Source organism: Anas platyrhynchos, chromosome 1 (assembly GCF_047663525.1).
Source record: "Anas platyrhynchos isolate ZD024472 breed Pekin duck chromosome 1, IASCAAS_PekinDuck_T2T, whole genome shotgun sequence".
Lineage (NCBI taxonomy): Eukaryota > Metazoa > Chordata > Aves > Anseriformes > Anatidae > Anas > Anas platyrhynchos.
In genome coordinates this window covers 89,454,145-89,475,272 of record NC_092587.1, presented here as the reverse complement: position 1 = coordinate 89,475,272, position 21,128 = coordinate 89,454,145, and the positions used below count along the sequence as shown (strand labels likewise).

Sequence of the window (21,128 nt, the reverse complement as noted above, 5' to 3'; positions counted from 1 at the left end):
ATTTACCTGCCCCACTCTCCTCCATAAATGATTATGTTTTTCCCTTAAAAACATGACAGACATCTTAGATGAATAAATTGATTTTATTTAAATAAAAATACAGGCATATATTTTCTATTACACACTACCATTTAGTTTTTAAAGGCACCAACATTTAACAATAATTTAAGTTCTCTTGAGAGCAGCTACCTTGATCTGAGTGGCATTTGTAAACTTGTCAGACTTCCCTCCACTCATTCAACTCCAGCATGGAATGGGTTGTTTCTGTCCTTGGTGGTACTGAAAACATGAGGCACAGAACAACAGTGTAACGCTCACTCTGCATGTCCTCTACATGTTAAAAATCAAATCCAAGAGACTGTTCTTTCTTTAAGACTTCAGGACCTGCTTTTATTTGCATTTCTTCAAGTCTAATAGTAGAATGCCACCTTCTCTTACACAATGAGGTTTTGGAAGCAGCATGTCCTATAGTTCTTGGTCACAGACTGCATTCACCTCCTGACTGGGCTTCTTCAGGGGCGTCTTTGCTAGGCATGGTTGCACCACAATTAGCAGATGTGTCTAGTGGGCTTATTTGTCCAGTCCTCTGATCATTTATGGGAGATTCACCATGGAGCGACATAGGGAGATGCAGGGGATAACTCTCAGCAAGATTTACACCCCTACCATTCTAACAGGAACCAAATCTGCCCTCAAAAAAATCCCTCAACAACGTAGTGACAACAGTGGTGTAGTGCAATAAATACCAGATAACAGCCAGGTGTAATGACATGCTGCATTTGGCCAATGCCGCTATTACCAGGCAAGCTCCTCAGCAAACTGATGGATCTTCCTTCTATATTGTGCCAATGGAAAATTTTATTTTAATGGAACTGCAGTAATGAAACTCAAGACTTAGACTTGCAGAGGGAAGTAAATATCCATTAATTCAGCATTTGCCATAAGACCAATGCAAAACTGAGACACAGACCTACAAAAATGCCATACTGATACCTAGCTTACAAGGATGTCCTGAGACAGACTTCATTAAAGTTTGCCAAAATCTTCAAGATCCTTCAGAGAAAGGTTTTAAAGAAGAGCAAACAAATATTAAGACAAAATGGTGGTATTTGGCTATATATATATAGTTTTCCAGTTTACATTTTTAAACACAGAGCCATCTATTCTTGCTTTCCAAAGTAGATATAATCTAAATATATCAGTAAGATAATCTGACACCTACTTACAAGTGTCATTTCATGATACTTGGCAAAGATCTAAAATAATTTAAAAAATGACCAACTGAAGTCTTCTAAGAAGACACATTAAAGCTCTACCAGTTTATCATGCTTTCTTCCTGCTTAGATTTTCCCTTTAGTTTAGATATACAGCACCTTAATATTTGTACAGCATTACACGGATTTATCAAGAAAAGCACTGAAAAAACTTGTGTTGTTTCTGCCTATGAGAAGCAAAGTACTTTCTGAAGATCTCCTTCAGAATAAATGACCCTACTTATTTTAAAGAGGCATTGGTATGGCTAAAATTCAGCATTAACAGCACATACAGCTAAGGAAAGCTGTCCTCTGAAAAGAAAAGATAAAAGGGGGAATCCTACAAATGAAGTGAAAATTTACGTTGCCTTGAAGGTGAAATAGCTTTAGAAAAAGCCTTTAGCATTTTTTTTTTCTGAGTCCTGAGATCCCTTTGAGCTACAAACTCCTTTTTTTTCTAATTTTTTCAAGCAAACAGCTTACTGCAATTAGTAGTTTTATACTACTCATTCTTCTGGTTCACACTGAAAAAAACATAGGTGAACTGGAAACTGGAGGTGCTAGACCCAATGATTCTGATTCATCTACCAGAGTCCAGTCCTGCATTCCCGTAAGAGAATATGGAAATGGCAGAATAATAGAAGGAACACTTCTGCAGCACCAAGCCCAGTGTTGTTTAAACAGAAGTCATCCTGCACCATCAACTAAGAAAATAGTATTTTATTAGATGCATTCTAAAGGGAAGAAGCTATTTTCCAGAACAACCATCTCACCACATCTGGCCACGCAACATGGCTCATGGCCATCAGCAGACCCTTAAAAATGGAGCATATGCTGCCCAGCTGCTGAGGCCAGGCTTTGCAAGACTTCAGGAGAGCAAGAGCCAGGCGGCAGGAGACCGCCCCATGAGGGCAGTGTGCTTACACACAGCATCATTTTTCTGCCGTCTTCTGCCACGTATCAGTTATTTCACTTCTGCATTTGTGGAGGTTGGAGCATGTCCCAAGTGAGACTGAGTGCTGGGGAGTGCACCCTGGGCTTGGCTTCAGCTTGTTCAGTGGAAAAAAAATAAATACAATAATAATAATAAAAAACCACTATTTTTTTGTCATTATTGAGAGAGTGCTGTGGCCAGCCAGACATGGAGCAACTATGAGGGAAACCTCTGCCCTCCCAGTGCTCACCATGCAGCAGTGTACAGGACCATCTAGGCAAGGGAGGGAATACGCAGTGGCTTTTAATTACCATACACCCCTCTGGTCCTCCTTCAGAAGCTTGGGAGTGAACACACAGCACACTCTTCAAGGAAATGTTGAAGGTCTTTGCTGTGAGTAGTTCTTTCCATTTAACATAAAGCCACAAGCAAAGACACAAACGTGCTTTACAAGACAGCTGCAAGACTATGATTTTCTGTGTTGTTCTACTCTTTTCCAGGTCTGCAGAGTTGTTTATGCACTGTGTTATTTGCAGTTCAACAAACGCACTTATTTGGACACCCTAATTATGGAAACAACCATTTGTTCAGCAGCAGATGGAAACTATTTTGCTAAGGTTTTAATGAGTCTAACACAGACTTGGTAATGCCACCTCACCCAGTTCAAGTTTGCTGAATGTCTGTTTTTCATTGAAGCATGTGATAAGTAAGGTACTAGAGGAACCAACACAAATCAATACCAAGTTTACCTTCTGCAAATAAAGATCTAATTCTGTAGATGTATACTCTACTCAGGGGATGATATTTGCATAGCAAGTAGCATTAAAGAGTGAATAAGATGGTAAACAAATTGAAAAATGAGGTATCAGTTAGCCTAATTGTAGGGTGGGTAAACTAATCAAGCCATATTCATACTAGATTTCATCTTCTGACTCCTGATCTCTTTCAGATGTTTTCAGTAATCCCATTTCCATGGACTGGGACTGCTTAATCTTTGACCGAACTGCCCTGGAGAGAAAAAAGAAAGAGTTGTCATGCATATTACAAATCAAACCATGACTCAAAGGCTAATCTGGCTATCATTAAAGGGTTAAAAACTGTTTAACTCTTGCATCTCATCAGGGAGTTTGGATGATTGACTTATGAAGGCCTGTAGTGGGCCACTGCTGAAGATATTGTGAAGAAGAGACAAGTGATTTCAAGCAGAATCTGAGCAGAGTTCAGCCACAGGCCTTGACTGTAGAGATCTGCACGTTAGCATGACTGACCACTATACAGCCCAAGCACATACTGTGGCATTAGTATATGCTGTCTTTAATAATTCCACCTGTATGTACCTTTGGTAAGAGCTTCTTGCTGTAGAATTGCGTGAGATCACATACTTTCTGCTAACATCGTTTTAACGTACAGAAAGTTTAATGTCGTACAGGTACAAGACTGATGGGTTTGTTCACTTGGAAGAGCACCATACAGATGTGAAGCAGTGTGAGGCTGTCCAATTTCCCCATGGATGGGAACTCTGCTCAGAATCCATGGTCAACTTGGAGGGGGTCAACCAATGCCACAGCAGCCACAGTTCCCAACATCAGAAGGGGCATAAGATTGCTGTCAGCTTTTCTATAGTTTCCACCCTTTACACAACAAACCAGTTAACAACCCTGGGTTATCAGTGCCTTTCTTACTAAGATCCCCAAAGAACCAACACCTTCTTGGTGCACGACAAGATTGCAAGAACTACATGTGGCCAGAGCATGATTAAACAGGGCTGTTAAAATGGTAGTGGTAAAATAAGGTGTGAGAATCACGTTTAGGACAATACCAGCAAAGGCATGGTAAGCTCCTGCAGGCAGAAAGTGATCACGCACGGTAGCGTCAGGCTCATTTTTCAAACAAAGTTCACACTGCAGTTGGAATTTTGTCAGAATTACCACTGTGTGGCAAGGAAAAGGGCTCTATCTAGAAATTAGGGGATGAAACTAGCTAGTGAAAAACAAAACAAAACAGAACATAACAAAAAACAGGTCTAATCAAAGGAAAGTACTAACAATGAAATTTATCCAATAATTAAGTCATGAAGCCTGCTGATGAATCCACTTTGAATTAAGAGAGTTGAGCACTGGGAGAGAATAGAGAAAAGGGCTTCCCAACTTCTAGCTCATTAAGCAGTTACAAATGTGGAGGACTATCAAGAAGAGCTAATTTTACATGAGAAGCATTATGCTGTTAGAAGTGTACTTGATGAATGTTTTCCTTTCTCTACTGAAGCAACGGGCCATGTTGTCTTCATTGATTAGATGTGGCTATTTTCATTTTACCTTGCAAGACAATGAATTACTTTGTGTGAACCTTTTGATTTGTCAGTGAAGCCTTCAAAAAATAAAGTTCCTGCTAGAGCAAACAGACAGGTCTCCACAGTTTTAGTGTTTCAAGTAACTTACCAGCTGACAATTGTGTAATTTACTGCAAGTATAAGAAAAGCAAAAGCATAATGCCAACAATAGCACATGGTCAGGAACATCATATTGGTATGATCCGTTTGATTCCACTCTGGGCTCCCGTTTGGAGGATAAAGAACAAAGCCAATCTGCAATCAAATAAGAGATGTTTAGCAAATGTCATTTGATGTGTATCCTGTGCTGTATCATGTATTATGCTACCCATCACAAGGCAGATGTTTCATTTGCTTATAGTGCTGACTGATTATTAGAAGCAGTTTTACAGTCACACTCAGATGGGATGGATCATTTTACACAGCTTTGTGCAGAAATGCCTTTGAAGATGCAGAGCCAGTTCCAGAGCCCCTCTGCTCTTGCTCAGAGAGTGATCGATTGGCCCAACAAGCCCTACAGCAACCTGAACTATGTGCAAAAAGGAAAGGGGCCGATCCTCAGCTACGTGTGATCTCAACTGCAAACTCATCACCACATAGAAAACCTGCCCAACCACTCACACTGACTCGCTTCTTCCCAACAGCATCTGGGAATGTGCTAAACAGTTCAGAAGATGAATAATAAATCGATAAATAAAGGCAAGCCCTAGGTCTGTTTCTGTCCAGGAAAAACATCAGGTTTTGAAATTATGTAAAAATGTAACTTTCTCACGTAGGACTATAAACTCATGTTAAGTACATAGCTGATTTGCTTAGCCAGAGCTGGGGAGACCTAATTCATATTGCTGCATAAACTAGAGAACTAGTAATCCCATGGCTGGTCAGGCATCTGACCTGACAAGCACCACTCTTCTGTACTGTCTGATACTCTTCAAAGTCACTGCTCAGTGATTTAGCTGAGGATTTTAAAGCTGCGAAGAGGGGGAGAGGAAGAAGGAGGGGAGGAGAGCATTTTGCATTTACATGCAGAGAATTCATTGAATGAAGGTGTTGATGATGCAGAAAGAAAGCTCCTTTACCTTTTACAAATTTGTCATGCTGTAGTCAGTATGTGGTTTTCAGTCACACATATGGTTGAAGTCTAATGTGGGTGTTAAAAAAGCCACACTTAAATGTCCTGTATTTTTAGCTCTTCAGTTTTTACTTTGAAACAAAAAGCACATTGTCTCTGGAGCTAAAGAAATAACTTGTTTTAAAATTAGACTAGACAGACAACAAAGAATAAGTGATTGCATCTAATTCCTCTTTTGTAAGGCTTCTTAAATCAACAACATCAACAAAGAAAAGCTTACAAACAAGAAAATAAAACACTGAGTGTTGCAGCACCAGGCTCTTGAGTTCACTTATAGAAAAATACTACAGTTTAGGAGGTCTGTCTTCTTGCCAGAGCAAGTATTTAAATGTTTGATTTGGTGCGGAGTGTCCAGTTCTCCTAAGGAACAGCAAACGTTTTTATTCATCATGTCTGGCCAGCATATAAAAAAGGGAAGGCAGTCTAGACTTGCCGGAAAGAAAAATCACTGGAGTGACCTCAGTTCTCTACTATAAGATCAAACACACAGAGTCACCAGCACTCCTATTGCTCTGTTGCAAGGTTGCAGCAATTAATGAGATTCTCTCTAACAGCAAAGGGATGCAAATATCTATTAATCCAGCAGAATCACACAGAAACCAAAGCCTGGCAGCTACCTTCCTGGAGCTACATGTCCAAAATGTACAACTTTAGACTGTTACTTCTCCTGCTCACATGCCAGAACATCGTTAAAATAATAAACTGGATGTTACCCAGTGCCCTAATGAGAACTGGGAGCTTTAATGCCTTTTGAATCTAGGCTGCCACTGTTGAAATGTTTTTAGAAAGTAAAAAGAGGCAACCTGCTCAGCACATGAAAAATAATTTGCACCGTCATTCCTCTTCATGGCAATGTCACTGAGTTGCTTGTCTCTCCTTTCCTGTATTCCCCAGGACATTGACTCCCTGCTCCCACAGTAGCAAACATTGTGGGGTTGTAAAATCACTGCTGTTTGGCTTGCAAATTTTGAACAGGATGTTACAGAGATCAGAGGGAACATTTAATGATTATAGCAAGGGAGAGCTCAACAAAACCAACTTAGTTTCTGTATTGATTTCTAGGGGGTGGTGTCCCTGCCGATAGCAGGGACATTGGAAATAGATGGTCTTAAAGTAAAATTTCCAACCCAAGCCATTCTGTGATTCTACGATTTAAATGAAAGACAGGAGAAGTAAAATTGCCTACCATCTGTAAAATGGATATAATATGTACTTTTATCTCTTTAAGGGGACATTGAGAGTGTGTTGCTTTCTTTGGTCCTTTGAGGTCTGCATTTAAAAGGCACATTATGTCAACTGTGAAACATCTGCAAAGGAGTAGGCCACTAATACTGGTGAAGGAAGACATTCCTGAGGTAGAACAGTGACCCACCTGCCAGAACCAGCTGCCTTGTAATATGCAGAGGCTTGTTCGAAGCATCTCGAGTACAATACTGCCACGGAAGAAAACTTCCAGAAATATGCAAACAGCAGCTCCAAAGATAGCAAACAGCAGTAACTGATGAACATGAATATCCAGCATGGCTCTCCCATGAAGGTGGTAGCAAAAGAGAAAACCTGGAATAAATTAAGTGAACAGTTTAAGATTTTTTCTTTCCTTGCAAACTCCCTTCATATGCTTTTAGAAAACACCGAACCTTTCCCTTTATGTCACTATCACCTTCTCAGGTAAGCTGAGAGCCATTTTTTAAGACTGATGCCTATGTACTGTATGCTTTCACTTGTGAGCTCAGGACAGGAAGCAAGGAAGCAATATGGGAAGCTAAAGCTCTACCACCTTTTATTTAAAACACACTTTAACAAAGTCTTATTCATCTGTCTCTGCAGTGTAACAAGAGGGTTGCCATGAGATATACTGTGCCTACAGAAAATGCAAATTGAGTGTGTCCATAGTGCAATTCCAACATGTGACAGCTGTGAGGGTAGATGTACGCATGCTGGCTTTCAGCTAACAGTAGCATACCATCTCAGTACATACACTGAAGCACATGCCTGAGCTACTGAGTGCTTACCCAAAATATTCTCATAACACTCCTGTTACTATCTAGCGATTTAGGAAAGCACAGATTCACCTGTGCATCGTGTTACCATGCTCCTGGGCTACAGAGCAGAAAAATCCTTAGCAGTTCAAGGAGGGCCAAGAATGTGTTGTATTTTTTTATTATTTTTTGAAGGTTTCAGAATGTTAAATGCTCATCTCCCATAGAGCTCATTCTCTAAAGTTAATTTGAGAATCCTAGCCAAAGGACCGATACATGTGTGCCAGTTTCATAGGTATTTCTACAGGGAGAGGTGAACTTACCTTCAATAAAAACTGCTAACGAAAGCATCATCCTGTCCATGGCCACTGGCAACGCATTAGTACCGTGAGCCACAATGTCGACTAAGCCTGAAATGCCATAGAAGAGATACATAGTGGCGTGCTGCCAGTTCATCAAGTGATCCCAGTGCTTTTCCTCATAATTATACAATTTCAGGTGAGGTCCATCGGGAACAAATTGCTCAGCCACCATTCCTGCACATGAAATGAGAAATACTATTATTTGTCCTGGTGCTTAAGATAAAGACTTCCCAACTCAGCCAATAAAGTTTTTAACATGTTGTCCAAATGCAAATGAAAAAGCACAGAGGCCTCGAAGTTATTTATATTCTATACATTTCTAATAAAACAAGGCAGTGGGTAGAGGAGAGGAGAAAAAGTTTCTTTGCTGAGGGAAAGACCACAGAGTAAGTTCAAGCATGTATTAAGCATCACATAAGCCAGAAAGAAGAAAACCATAGGAAACCAGGCTTCATCTCCTGGTGGGACTATTTGCATCTTGCAGTTTCCAGAAATAAAACCAGAGATGGCTATTTTGTGCTTTCTTTTCTTCCTTTTTTTCTTTTAAACAATTGCCATTGTGGTAGTCCACTGACTACATTTTTCAGCTCTCTCTCCCAGTGGCTCGAACATGCATTCAATTCAGCACATGCTGAAGTCCCCAAAAGAAAGATTTCCCGTTTCAGTTCTTTGCAGTATGAAGGATGGCAGAGTTCAAACTCTTAATTGAAAGGAGATCTTTCCTATAAAACCATAAAAGGAAATCTCTCTGCTGTGCAGAGCTGTTAAAGGTCCCACGAGGATGTATACAGAGTTAGTATTTGCATTGCTGCTCCACCGCCTCCCTTACCTTGGCCCCTTGTTGTCTTGCTAACTAACTGCAGTACTCCAGAACAGGGAAAGTTGCTTTTAGATACTTTATAGGAGCAATTAACTTTGTGAAGGGCTTAATATACATTATGCTTTTAAGACATTGGAGTTATTTATGTTGTTTAGTATAGTGTGTGCCAGCATCCCTCTGTATAAGTAGATATACTGCAGAACAAATGCAGCGTTTTTCCTTTTTTTTTTTTTTTCCTAATACAGAAACAGCAGTTTTTATTCCTTCTGCTGCTTGTAGTGTTTGTCCTTGCCAAGCTTTCTTGTCCACATTTTTGACTGGAATTTAAATTGCTTTACATCAAACTAATAGCTTTTCTTTCCAGGGTGAAAATAAAAACACTGGATTCATGTTTTAGTTGTCTGTCTCTCTCTAGACACTGATTTGTAGGAAAGATGTTCTTACCCACACCTAAAAACAGACATTATTATTCTGGTTTTGATAATTTTTGATGCATGTTATATTGCATCCACAGCATTATGTTGGTGTTTATGTATCCTAAGTGACACAACTCCCAGAGGGGAAGGAAAACCAGGTAGGTGGCTTTGGAACAACGTGTGGGGGTAAAGCCTACACCTGGATTATACACCTGGGAATTGTGAGCATTTAAAGAGTAGATAGATAAAAAAGGATCTTAATACTGAAAATTATTTTATTTTTCATCTTGAGGCCCACATGTGTTGAGCTCCCCTGCCTCCTGTTATTTAGTTTGCTTACTCAAAAAAGTAAAGATGGATGTCATGCAGCATGCTGGGATTCAGATAATGAGTGGGCATTTCCATCCAGCTGCATTTCCATCCAGCTGCACAGATCTCTAAATTGTCCTCTTAGTATGCAGGTGGGTTCACCACATCATGAGAAAGAGGACCCCCCCTTGCACCAATTCTGCAACAGTAAGACCTGGAATTTTGTCTTTTCTGTGAATATTTGTCCTTTTGAACGGTGCTAATGAAAAACATATTTTATCCATAGCTTGGTGGAGCCTATCAACATCTGAGAGCTGGCAGGCCACCTGAAACCATTCACAGCAGTGGGTTGGGATGGCTGGATTCAAAAATAGATGAGCAATGCCCCCACAGTCTGGTGCTAACAGCCTGCACATGAGGGCCTCTTGCCCAAATAACTTTTCTCCCTCCCTGAAGGAGTGAGCAGCACATGAACATTCAAATGGACCACCTGTGAAGGAGCCAGGAGATTTACAGAAGCTCCGGAAGAGTGCTGTGGATGGAAACCAAGTTACATAAGGGTGTAATTAATAGCAAATGCTGCGCTACTTCTTAGATTCATAGTGTTTAAAGGCCAGGAGGAGTTAAGTAAAGCACCTAGTCTGACCTAAATATCTACTTAAAGATACCAAATAGCCCCTCACAGTTGTTTTCTTTTTGTTTGTTTGTTTTGTTGAGCAGAACTATGTGAATCCACCTAAAGACCTGTTTCAGAATGGCATCCTCTCTTGAACTGAAAACAACAAAAAAAAATAAATCAGGAAACTTAGTAGCTTGTTGCACTGGTTCGTGATGCTATCCTTCTTGCACCACTACCTAAAAACAAAACAAACAAACCAAAAAAAAAAAAAAAAAAGCAGAACAAGATTCATTTTATCAGAAAGCAAGCTTTGAAAAAAAATGTTAAAAGGCACAGCTCTTTGCATTTTTATTTTCTTCTTTGAGTCCATCTAACTTACCAATCAGAGCAAAGACAGCTTTGATGATTCCCTCAACAAATTCCAGGCGCTGAAATCCTGCCCTGGAACCCAGGTAGCAAGCGCTCTTGTTCTTTCGGCAGACGTACTTTAGGGGGTACTTCACTGACCACCACAAGCCAAAAAGAAGGAAAAAGCTTCCAGGGAGGGCATGGCCTTTAAAATTTCCCATGATTTTCTACTGTGCAATAGCTGAAGGTAAGAAAAAAAAAAAAAAAAAAAAAAAGAGAGAGACTGATTATTGAAGTGGTAGGAGAAATCTATGGGTTATCATTTTAAATTATCTTCCTGCTTAGATTGAAAAAGTGTCCCTGGCTGTTCACAGATTCATAGAATCACAGAATAGTTTGGGTTGGAAGGGACCTCAAGGTCCATCCAGTTCCAACCCCCCTGCCATGGGCAGGGACACCTCCCACCAGACCAGGTTGCCCAAAGCTCCATCCAGCCTGGCCTCAAACATTTCCAGGGATGGGGCATCCACAGTTGTTCCAATGCCTTGACACACTCATAGGAAAGAATTTCCTCCTAACTTCTAACGTAAATCTCCCCCCCTTTTAGTTTAAAATGGTTCCCCCTTGTCCTACCACTATCTGCCCATGTCTGTTCAAGACAGCCAGCCTATCTCCCAAGTTTCACAATTTTGCAGAACAAAATTGACCCAGCTGCAAAGCTGCTGACCTAAAATGCAAAGCTGTCATCTGACAAGCAAAGAGAAAAAGGTGTTATAGTGAACAATGACATGCCGTTGAGCTTTCACTAGCAAAACAGAGAACATGAATATTCAAACTTTGGTTCCTTCCCCTTTGGTCCCTTCACACAGAAGAGCATTACATGTTTCTCTACTCCACAAACAGAAATCAATATAATATCTGATTAAGGGAAAAATGGATTGTGTACAGATCTGATGGGTAACTAATAAAAAACTATTTTGCATTTCAGTGCGGATGTCTCATGATGATTTGCAAACAAGAAGTGATTCTCAGTATATGATAGGTGAATTATGTACCCACAACTAGCTACATATTTTCCCCATCAAGCACACTGAGTGATAAGGCTATCACTTGGTCAGTGGTGCATAAATGTTTAACAGCAGTGCTGTTATCAGGACCTAGTAACTCATGTCCTCATCCCAACTTCTAGGAGAAGTAACTTAGCTCCATCAGCTTCTTCATTAAAATTCCATCTCTAAGATTAGATTGCAATTTTTCTTTATGCCTGTATAAACTGAGTTGTCAGGCATCATGACACAAAGGCACACAAAATCTTTGCATAGGCAATGTGTAATCAAGAATAATCACTTAATGAGCATTAGCAAACTTCATTTCCTATTATTATTGTCACTAACTTACAAATCTCATCACCACATTACACCACAGCCATCTAGTTATTAGCAGAATATGGAGATGGAGGCTCTGGTATATTTTTCTTCTCGGTAAGTATTTCCTACAGTCAGCTCTGCATAAGAAGTTTTAAACTGTGGCTTGTGGGCCATGGAGTACTTGCAGATGGTTCATGTAACACTGTCTAGTCACGTAATGTGAGGCCTCTCTTATTTCTGGAGGCTAAACTCCGCTTAAGGCATTATTTTTCTATTTATTATTTTAAGGAAGGGAAACTTTTCCACATACACAGGTCCTACAGTTGCCGTAAGACTATTACCCAATTGCATGAGAGAGAGAGGTGACCTATATAGACACAAAGGAGAAGGGAAAAAATGCATGGATGTTCCTGCATAGTATGAGGAGGGATAGGATTTATCCGCAGACATGCTTTGGGATGCCTTGTCCAACACTGCTGAACCAGCATCAGCACCTCATTGTGGCCAAGCATCAGGTCCCAAAACAATCACTGTGCTGAAGGGCTGATGAGGGACGTGTCTGCTAACATTTTACGAAAGGGAAAGGACTCCACTTGGGATCTGGACTCCCCCGTGGGGAAGGGCTCCTGCAAGCCACTTCTCTCTCATCAAGAAGAAAAGTGAAGACGATGGCCACCTCCGTTCTCACTCATAGAATGCCAAATCGAGCTCTAAGCTCCCCGGTGTGAGCACACTAGTGATGGCAAGTCAGCCTGCTGGGTTTATACCTGTGTGTCTTATTGGGGTGCCTGCAAGTGGGGACAGCCCTGCCTGCTCCCCGGCAGCAGGGTTGGGGTCTCAGTCCCACTCACTGGATCTGGCCTCTGATGTGTCCTGGAGGAGTCACCTCACCTCAGGACATCTCAAAGGCTGTGGTCAACCCGTGTATTGCTGCCAGTGCTTACCACACCACCATTTTCCGTAAAGAAGGGTGATACTAGCTGGAGCTCAAGTTTTGGACAGTTGCCTCAACTTGGCATTAAACTTTGAAATGTTTCATTTGTTTTGAAAGCCTTAATTTCTGGTTCTCCTAAAGCCTGCTGGCCTGAGTGGCACTGCTGTCATTTCAGACACGTTATTCCTTTCCTTCTTTGAATTAAAGGAAGAGGAGTGGGTGGTGAAGTGACCTTTCTCCCCTCTGTGTCTGATCTCACTGAACATAGTTCATTAAAAAGAGTTTATTCATTAGGTATTTTGTTATTCACAACAGGTGCATAGCACTCCAAATGGAAAATTTACCCCGTACCACACATCAAAGGGAGATAAGGGTTTACAAAGGTAAATTAAATCTACATGTAGTGTAGGACACTACAGCTGCAGTAAGATTCAAATAACCATCTGTTAATGTAATTTGTACTGCACAGTGTATGAAACTTCAAAAGTAAATCCCAATCTGTAGACTCACCCCTGGGTTACTTACAGCTCTGATACTGGAAGATTTTTTGCCCTAAATCTGGATTACCCATCAAGACATTCTGTTCAAAACTATTAAAAATAAGGCAAAGGAAGAACGGAACAAGAAAAAAGGAAGGAAGGAACAAGCTACTGCTGCATATCCAATACAAACAAGAGAGAACCAGAAATCAATTTTTGCTGTAAGCATTACGATTGAGTATTATTAGTTTGGGGGAGCATATCCTTCAGTTTGAGAGCGTCTGAAGACGCTGGGGTTTATTTGTACAGTTTCTCTAGAAAGACACCCGTCAGTTCTGCCAGCTTCACCTCATGGGGCTTCGTGTGAGGCAGAGGACACTGCAAGGACCAGCAAAGACTGCCTTGGGGCCAGACGGCAGGGCCGGGAGAAGCAAGGGGAGGTGCAGGGAGACCGGGGCAAGATGGCTGCTCCTGGCGGGACTGGAGGGAATTTGGTAACCCCCTGTGCAGCCCAGCTCATTAATCAGTCTGAGGTTTTGTTTTTACACAGCCTTATCCCATAAGTGAAGAAATAAATCACTGGAGGACTGATGTTGGAAGGCGTGCAGGTCCCACACCCTCTTCCACCCTCAGTGGTTTCAGGGCCAGGGGTGCCACTAGAGCCACTTCTTTCTAAGAGCCACAGCCACACTCTCAGCAGCAAACCTTCCTCGCTACCCACCAGCTTCCCTAGAGTGCAACATCTGCCAGGGATAAAGGTAGAGAAGAAGATCCTGAGGCTGTCCCTGTCCTCACCCAGGACTCAGGGGCCCCATGGTCTTGGGGAAAGAGGAGGAAAAGATAACGAGGCATAACGATGGCCATAAAATCAGCTGTCCAGATAGTTTACAAATATTAAGTACTAGGCAACGCTTCTGCAGCTGACTGGAGTAAGGAATGAGAACAATTTACAGCTACTTGTGACCGTGAGATGCTTTTTTTCTTCCATATGTGAGCTCAAAGTATCATTTTTCTTGCAGTAATCACAGAAAGCTTTGCATGGCTTAAGCTTTTCCAGAAATTACAAGCTGGGTGGTATTGCAAAAGTATTTTTACACACAGGCTTTGCCAACCAAATATAGGTTGTTGATGGTAGTCCACAAATTCCGTATGTAACAGTAACGCTTTGTGTGCCCTGGATGTCCATCCCCTGGCTCAGGCTGCACCTTACTCCTTGGGGTCAGAAGGGAATGTGGGATCAGGAGGGAAGGGAGGGGATGAGCAAATGTAGTCTCCAGCTGAGCTGTCAAGAAAAGGTATGTATTTTCCTGGGTGTTAAAAACTGCCGTTTTAGCCTGTAAATTACCTCACCTAACACTGACAGAAAAATGAAAGGAAGGTGAGAAACAGACTTAAAAAATTGATTCAAGCATCCTCTGACTTTTGGGGAGGGAACTTTTATAACGTTCACTGTTTTCATTCACGACCTCTTGAGGCTGCTGATGTGGGGATTGAGGCATGGCTTGCAGGTTGTTTGGAGAAGCTGGCTATCCAGGCAGCTGTTCAATCACTTTATGGAGAACTAGACTGGTGTTCTTTTATCCCCTTCTCCCTTTAAAACAACCAGGGCCTGAGGCAGGATAGCCCATACTGGACCAGGATGCGAACACCCGGTCAGTCAGAACCAGCGACGCAGCACGGCGCTTCCCTGCCCTGCACATTCTTCTGTCACATCTGCATGCCCTGTAATTTCCTGTGTTTATCAAGCCCTGGAGGATGTTGAAGAGGACAGTCAACCAGAAACATTTTTTCCCCCCAAATGACACAAGTTATGAGGCCACAAACTCGCTCTTCTGCAGTGCACTAGTTTCTGCTGCAGAACTGTGTGGTAACAGAAGTTAAAACCAAAGATTAAACATTTGCAAAGTTACTCCAATGGTAAAGCAAAGTGATATTTTTCTCCCATATACTTAGATTAGGAAACAACAGTGCGACATTTATAATGTTTGAGAATAATATTTGAAACAAAATTATTATTTATCCATAATGCCCGGAGTAATCAATCTTTATGTCAGTAAAAATAAAGCACACTGATAAGAAGAAGAAATAACACTTTCTAGATGATTTCTGTTCAGTATACAAATCCCAATCACACAGTTTCTACTGAAAACTGAAATGCAGAACAGTCCAATGCATCTGAGATGAAGAAAATCTCAGACAAGTTTACTTAAATACCAAAGTTTCCTATTTGCACATAAAGATGTATTCACAATCCAAGTGCCTTTTACCCCGCAGCCATTAAATTGCAAACATCACAGAGAGCCACGCTGATCTGAAACACAATGTCATCTGTAATTGCTTTGTTTGCTGAATGCAATACTGGTTTCATGTCAAGACTAAAAGCGTTTCAGCAGCTACAGCCCCATGTTCCCAAATGAGGTCGCTGCATTGGCATCAGGAAGCACTTACATGGCACGTATAGCTACTTCAGAATTAAACTTATACTAAGTATTGAGTACACTAATGAAAGCAGGACTCAGGACTTCTTGAAATGCTAAAAAATATTACATCCCTAATATTTTTGGCTTAAGGGTGTGGAAGATAAAGAATTTTAGGTCAAAATATGTCATGAACAGACATCTCTGAAGCCCGCAAGAGAATAATTCACACCTTGATCAAATCTTCAAGCCTAAAGAAGACAGAGATGAAAAACAAAAATCCCAGCTTCAATGACCAGAAGTCTATATACTGATCTTAGAAGGGAGGAGCTCTAAGACGCACCCTCAGAGTGCTGGGTTTGGGCCCACAACCTGAACTACTCCATTTCTTTCGTCAGCTGTCAACAGCTCTTCCTTCCAAAACACTTGTCCTTCTCGGCCTCTTGAGAGCTCCTCACAGTGTTTTTTCACCTCTCATGACCCTCCGTTTTTTGGCTTGATTTTCCCTTCCTTTGCACGTCTGCTGACTCTGTTTCTGCTCCCATATTCAAGTGGGCTGTCTCCAGGGGTTATCCAGGGACAATAAACACTCCGTAACAATCTCACCATTGGCTCTTGATATCAGAGCAGCTGCTACTCTCTGAATATGAAATTTTCAGAATCCAGGACTGCCCATTTGAAGCCTTTTATTCAGATCACCACAAGTTCAAATCACACACAGACAATTTTTTTTTTTTTTTTTAAATTGCAAGGGACACAATAATATATATATTTTTTCTAATGAAAGAGGGTCTGTTCCTGTACTGGCCGTATAACCTGCCATTTCCTAGCACTACTTGCAACAAAGGGTAGAGGAGCATGGGTGCATCGCTCAGCTCTTGCGGGTATGAGCTGCTAGCCCCTGCATTGTGTGCTTGGCTGCAGCCACTTCCCCACCTGCAGGAGCCCAGCATGGGTGCTGCTTCCTTTGGGATGACCTTCTAGCTGCCCCATGAGCAGAGCTGTGGCCTCCATCCCACAGAGGGTCAGGCAGACTGCTGTCCTCAGAGGGGATGCTGTCAATGCACGGTTCCTCCCGGCACAGCAGACTCGAGCCATCACCAAGGAGAATTACTCCCTGGGTACCCTGCATAAAATAGTTTTGTAGAGTACGGTTTCTCCTTGCAGTTCCAGTTGTGTTTATCTACATGATCTCTGCTTCCTGCTTGACATGCTAGAAAAATATCAGGAGATAAAAAGTCTATTGGATCATCTGATGATCTAGAGCTCAAAGCCCAGTCCTGGAGAAGAAATGAAATAAAACATGATCTGGTTTCAGTTAGCATCCCTTTGATGGAATTGCTCTTACAGCATCTTAACAATACAGCTGGGGCTTCAGTGGAATGGTCTAAGAAGAACAAGAAGCTGGCGAGACCACCAGATAAATATTTGTAATATATACTAGTGATCACCTGGCCTGTGAAAAATCCTACTTTTGAGACTTGCATTGCAGTTTGCAGATTGCTAGAAGTTGCTGTAATTATTTATGTTCCCAAATACTTCTTGAAGATAAGAAGATAACCAAAAAAAAAAAAAAAAAAAAGGAGGGGAGGGGTGGATATTGAGAAGACGGTGTTTGAGTGGTCCAAAATGCTATTTTCTACCTGCAAGGAAGTTAGGTGTGAAAGAAATAAAGTGAGGAATTCCTTGTAGAAGGACAGATCTTCAGGTATGAAAGACAGGACTTGCTGACCTCAATATGATTTGTAATTCTTTGGTTGTAAGGGTTGTTCCCTTATGGTAACAACCGGTTACCGTACAGACAAGGCATTAAGGTAACAGTTCATTCTGTAGCACTAGGTATTGGGGTGACAGAGACCTCTGAATGAGAAAGCAGAATATTACACAGAAGACCCCATTTTAAAGAATCGCCTAATACTAATGAAATATGATAAGCAAAAGTATCATGCTGTGCTTTAAATGCCCATAAGCTTTCATCTTAAGGTTAGTATCAAGCTGACAAACACGGGAAGGACCGATGTCAACACACGCAAGAGCATTGCTAAGTCCATCCCAGCACTCACAGGAAGGAGTCAGTTTTCATACCAGAGAATTACAGCCCAGCTCAGTCAGCCTCTGTGATGCTCAGCAGAGCTCTGAACCAGGCAACAAGCAGGTGACACCTGTAAGAGGTGAGCTTCTCCTGTCCTCTGCGGGGGAGGATGCCAGAGACCAGCAATGAGTGTGCCCAACATGTTGGCTGTTCATGGAAACTGCTGCCTTTTGCTTCCTCCTGTGAGATCCAGCCTCTTTTTTCTTGAATTCGTGTTTCTGAAGGTATTTGATTAAGGGAATCCTAACCTTCTGCGATCCTGTCTGTCTGTGGAGTACAGTCAGTGAGCGTGAGCCCCCAGGGTTTTAGATGGTAAAGACAAAGTGAATCCAAATACATGTTTAAATCTCATGGATTCGGGTGCTGTAACCAGTGATATTTGAGTGCTGGGGCTTGCATTGTTATGTTCTGATAAGAAAGGGGAAAAAAGAAGATAAAAGTCTTTCTTGTAGGTAATTTCCATAAAGCCATACACCAGAGCTGAAGGTGGGATTTGGACCTAGAGCTTTGCCTTGACAGACGTGCCTTTGCACCAGGAAATTTTCTCTGCAAGCCATTTCTGTCAAGACCAGGGTGCTCGATGTTCTGCTCATCACAACGGCAACTAAATGCACTGCCTCTACTAGTTGAAATAGGCTTTCAACAGCACAAAGATGTAAGGGAAAGAGAAACACTAATGAATAAATGAGTGTTGGCGAGGCAGTCAGTAACATTGATAATAGCTGCGAGAAATGGCTGTCCAAGTTAGCCCAGCTAGAAAAATCAAAATGTCTCAAAGATACAGGTACAGTTCCTCGTTATGGGATCACCTTGCACTCGCTGGATGGGAATCCGTCAGGGCCAACGCAACAGCAGCAGAAAACGGAGTGTCCTCTATAATGCAGGGGTGCAGCAGCTGCAGCCCTTGCTGCCTCTCATCCGACAGCAGTAATGGCACCAGTGGGGACAGTGTTATGGAGCAGGAGCTTTGTGATTCAATTAGACCAGCAGCTCTTATAAAACCACTGGCATTACAGATGCTACGCTCTGTATCTTAGAAATGGCTCCAGTGCAAGGTCACGTGGAGAACGGGTTTTAGGAATTCATTCAGATAGTATTAAAATGTTACAGCAGACACTGGCCTAGGCGTAATTTGATGAGAAGGGACTTGGGGCTCCTTTTTATCGTCTGGAGCAAAAAGTGGTGCCAGCACTCGAGCTCTGGCTCACACCACAGAGTAAGTGACATAGGAGCGCCACTATATCATGGCACTAACTTTAAAAACTCAAATTTTTCAAAAAGAAGGTTTAATTACATATAATCCCTGGTTTTAGGAACTTGTCCATCTCACACGGAGGAAGAAAAATCAAAATGACCACTGCTGCCCACCTCAAGTGAGCATGCTTGATCACATCCAAGAAGTGGAGCATGAGCCAACTGACAGGAGCTGTGACGCTGAGAAGACTTGATTCATTTCTGTCTTAAGACTGAAAAACAAAAGACCCGTTTTTGTGCTGCCAGTCTGGCCATTTGCAGCACTGGGTAAGTTGATATTTACAGGCAGATTCAGTGTGCAAGAGTAAACAGAGAGCAGTTTGCCTAAACACAGGCATAATTATTCAAGCCACTCCTCAAGATTCATTTGACTTTTCTGCCCAAGCAGTTATTTCTACCCACACTCTCCACAACTGAGAGAAATCTGTTTGTGTTACCCAGCTCCATTTGCAAAGAGAAAAACACAAGGAAAGTCTAAGTAAGTGGTGAAAAAGCATCTGAGTGAACTTCGGAAAGGTAACAGCAGAGCTAATGATGCATTTTCATGTCAAGTAGATACCGAGTACATTCCTCCTGCAAATGACAAAGTATTTATGGTGACTCATGGAACATCGCATGCCATAATTTACAGAGGTCTACAAAAAGTGCTATAAGGTAAGGCAAACAAAGTCATACACACAGGGGAAATCACAAATCCTAAGCATGTAAGTGCACGGTAATCCTCAGATCATTCATTTTAACAAGGAAAAAAGCATAAATACTTTGTTTTTAAGTACCTCTACGTTTCAGTTCCTAAGCTCTCAAAGTTCAGAAAGCCAAAGTCTCTGAAAGACAATGAAATGCTTGATACTATGTCAAGCATTAAGTGCTATTAGGAGAGCAGAAGATGATTTATAGCTGGAAAACCGAAGCAAAACGGAACATATGCAGAGGCTGTAAAAGTTTTTCCAAGCATTACTCTGGTTTGAAACAGAATAGAGAGACGGTGATAGCCTGATTTTAGAGCTTCTCTCATTCCCCAAGTAGCCACGACCGCATTTAACTTCTGTTGATTTTCCCTGGAAATGCAAGTTTGGATGCACACCTACCTCTGTCTGAAACATCCGAAGAGGAGAGGGGAAAAGAGCCGTGCGAGACACTCCAGCGCATGCCTCGCACCCCTAGCACATAACCCCACATTGCCCAGCGATCCGCGACCACTGCTGCCCCCTCCCCGTGCTGGGGCTGCAGGGCGACCCGGAGAGTCCTGGCTCCGTTCCCAAATCCTCCCCGGGCCCCAGAAGCCCCCTCCCTCCAAGCCCCAGCCCCCTGCCCGGAGCCCCACTGCCCCTTACCTGCGCTGCCCCTCTGCAGCCCCCGGCCCGGGCCGGCCCCGAGGCCCTGGGACCCTCGCCCAGAGACCCCCGGTGGCCCCGCAGGGGCCGGGCGAGCTCCTCCCGGTAGGGCCGGGCCGGGCCGGGGCCCTCCTCTCACCGCTGCGTGCAAGAGAGGCTACCCCCTGCCTTTAATTTTTTGATTGAAAAAAAAAAAAAAAAATTCCCCGAAGATCACGGTTTTTCTCCAGGAAAATAAGCACCCGGCGCTGCAGTTCCTGTAATTACCCAGGAATGCATGGCAGAGCCCGAAATCCAAAAGAAGAAGGTCCAAAAATAAAATTGAAAGGGTAAAGCCAGGGTTTTATGTGCAAACGTCTTGCCGGAGTAAACGGTGTCATTAACATTGCTGGCTGAGTCGCAGCACGATGAAAAGCATCTTACACTGCACCGCCTCTGTTGCGTTACCCAGCAGAGCACACAAACTCACTCCTCAAATCTTACAAACCCTCCTTCAAGGTGTTTGCCTACAAGTTGCAATGAGCAGGTCTTGTGGCTCTGTTTAAACTACACTGCCAGCTCCCCTGACCCTTTCCACCCATGCTGGCACCGAGCTCTCAGGTTGCAGCACCTGGAAGAGTCAAGCCGAGGTGCCCCCATCCCCACCAGCTAGCCACTGCTGGGAATAAATCCCGACAAACCCCCAAGTCCCCTAAGATCTCTGCCTTGCAGGACCTGAATGCTTTTGCTTGAAGAAATTAGTAGATGAAA

At 42.4% G+C, this 21,128-nt stretch overlaps 1 protein-coding gene across 3 annotated transcripts; it reads right to left on the bottom strand.

Moving 5' to 3' along the window:
- Nucleotides 1–64: 64 nt before the first annotated feature.
- On the bottom strand, nucleotides 65–20,632 carry TMEM45A (transmembrane protein 45A). Of its 3 annotated transcripts, none has more exons than XM_027449544.3 (7): nucleotides 20,379–20,632; nucleotides 10,533–10,742; nucleotides 7,951–8,163; nucleotides 7,021–7,205; nucleotides 4,626–4,771; nucleotides 3,103–3,195; nucleotides 65–279 (listed from the first exon to the last, which is right to left on the bottom strand). In XM_027449544.3, the coding sequence occupies exons 2-7, from the start codon at nucleotides 10,720–10,722 to the stop codon at nucleotides 234–236; spliced, it is 873 nt and encodes a 290-aa protein (XP_027305345.1). In that variant the 5' UTR covers nucleotides 10,723–10,742; nucleotides 20,379–20,632; the 3' UTR covers nucleotides 65–233. The 3 variants fall into 3 exon arrangements, with proteins under 3 accessions (XP_027305345.1, XP_012961552.1, XP_027305348.1); XM_013106098.5 differs by lacking the exon at nucleotides 20,379–20,632 and adding an exon at nucleotides 20,133–20,290; XM_027449547.3 differs by having other exon boundaries at nucleotides 65–3,195; nucleotides 20,379–20,629.
- Nucleotides 20,633–21,128: the final 496 nt, after the last annotated feature.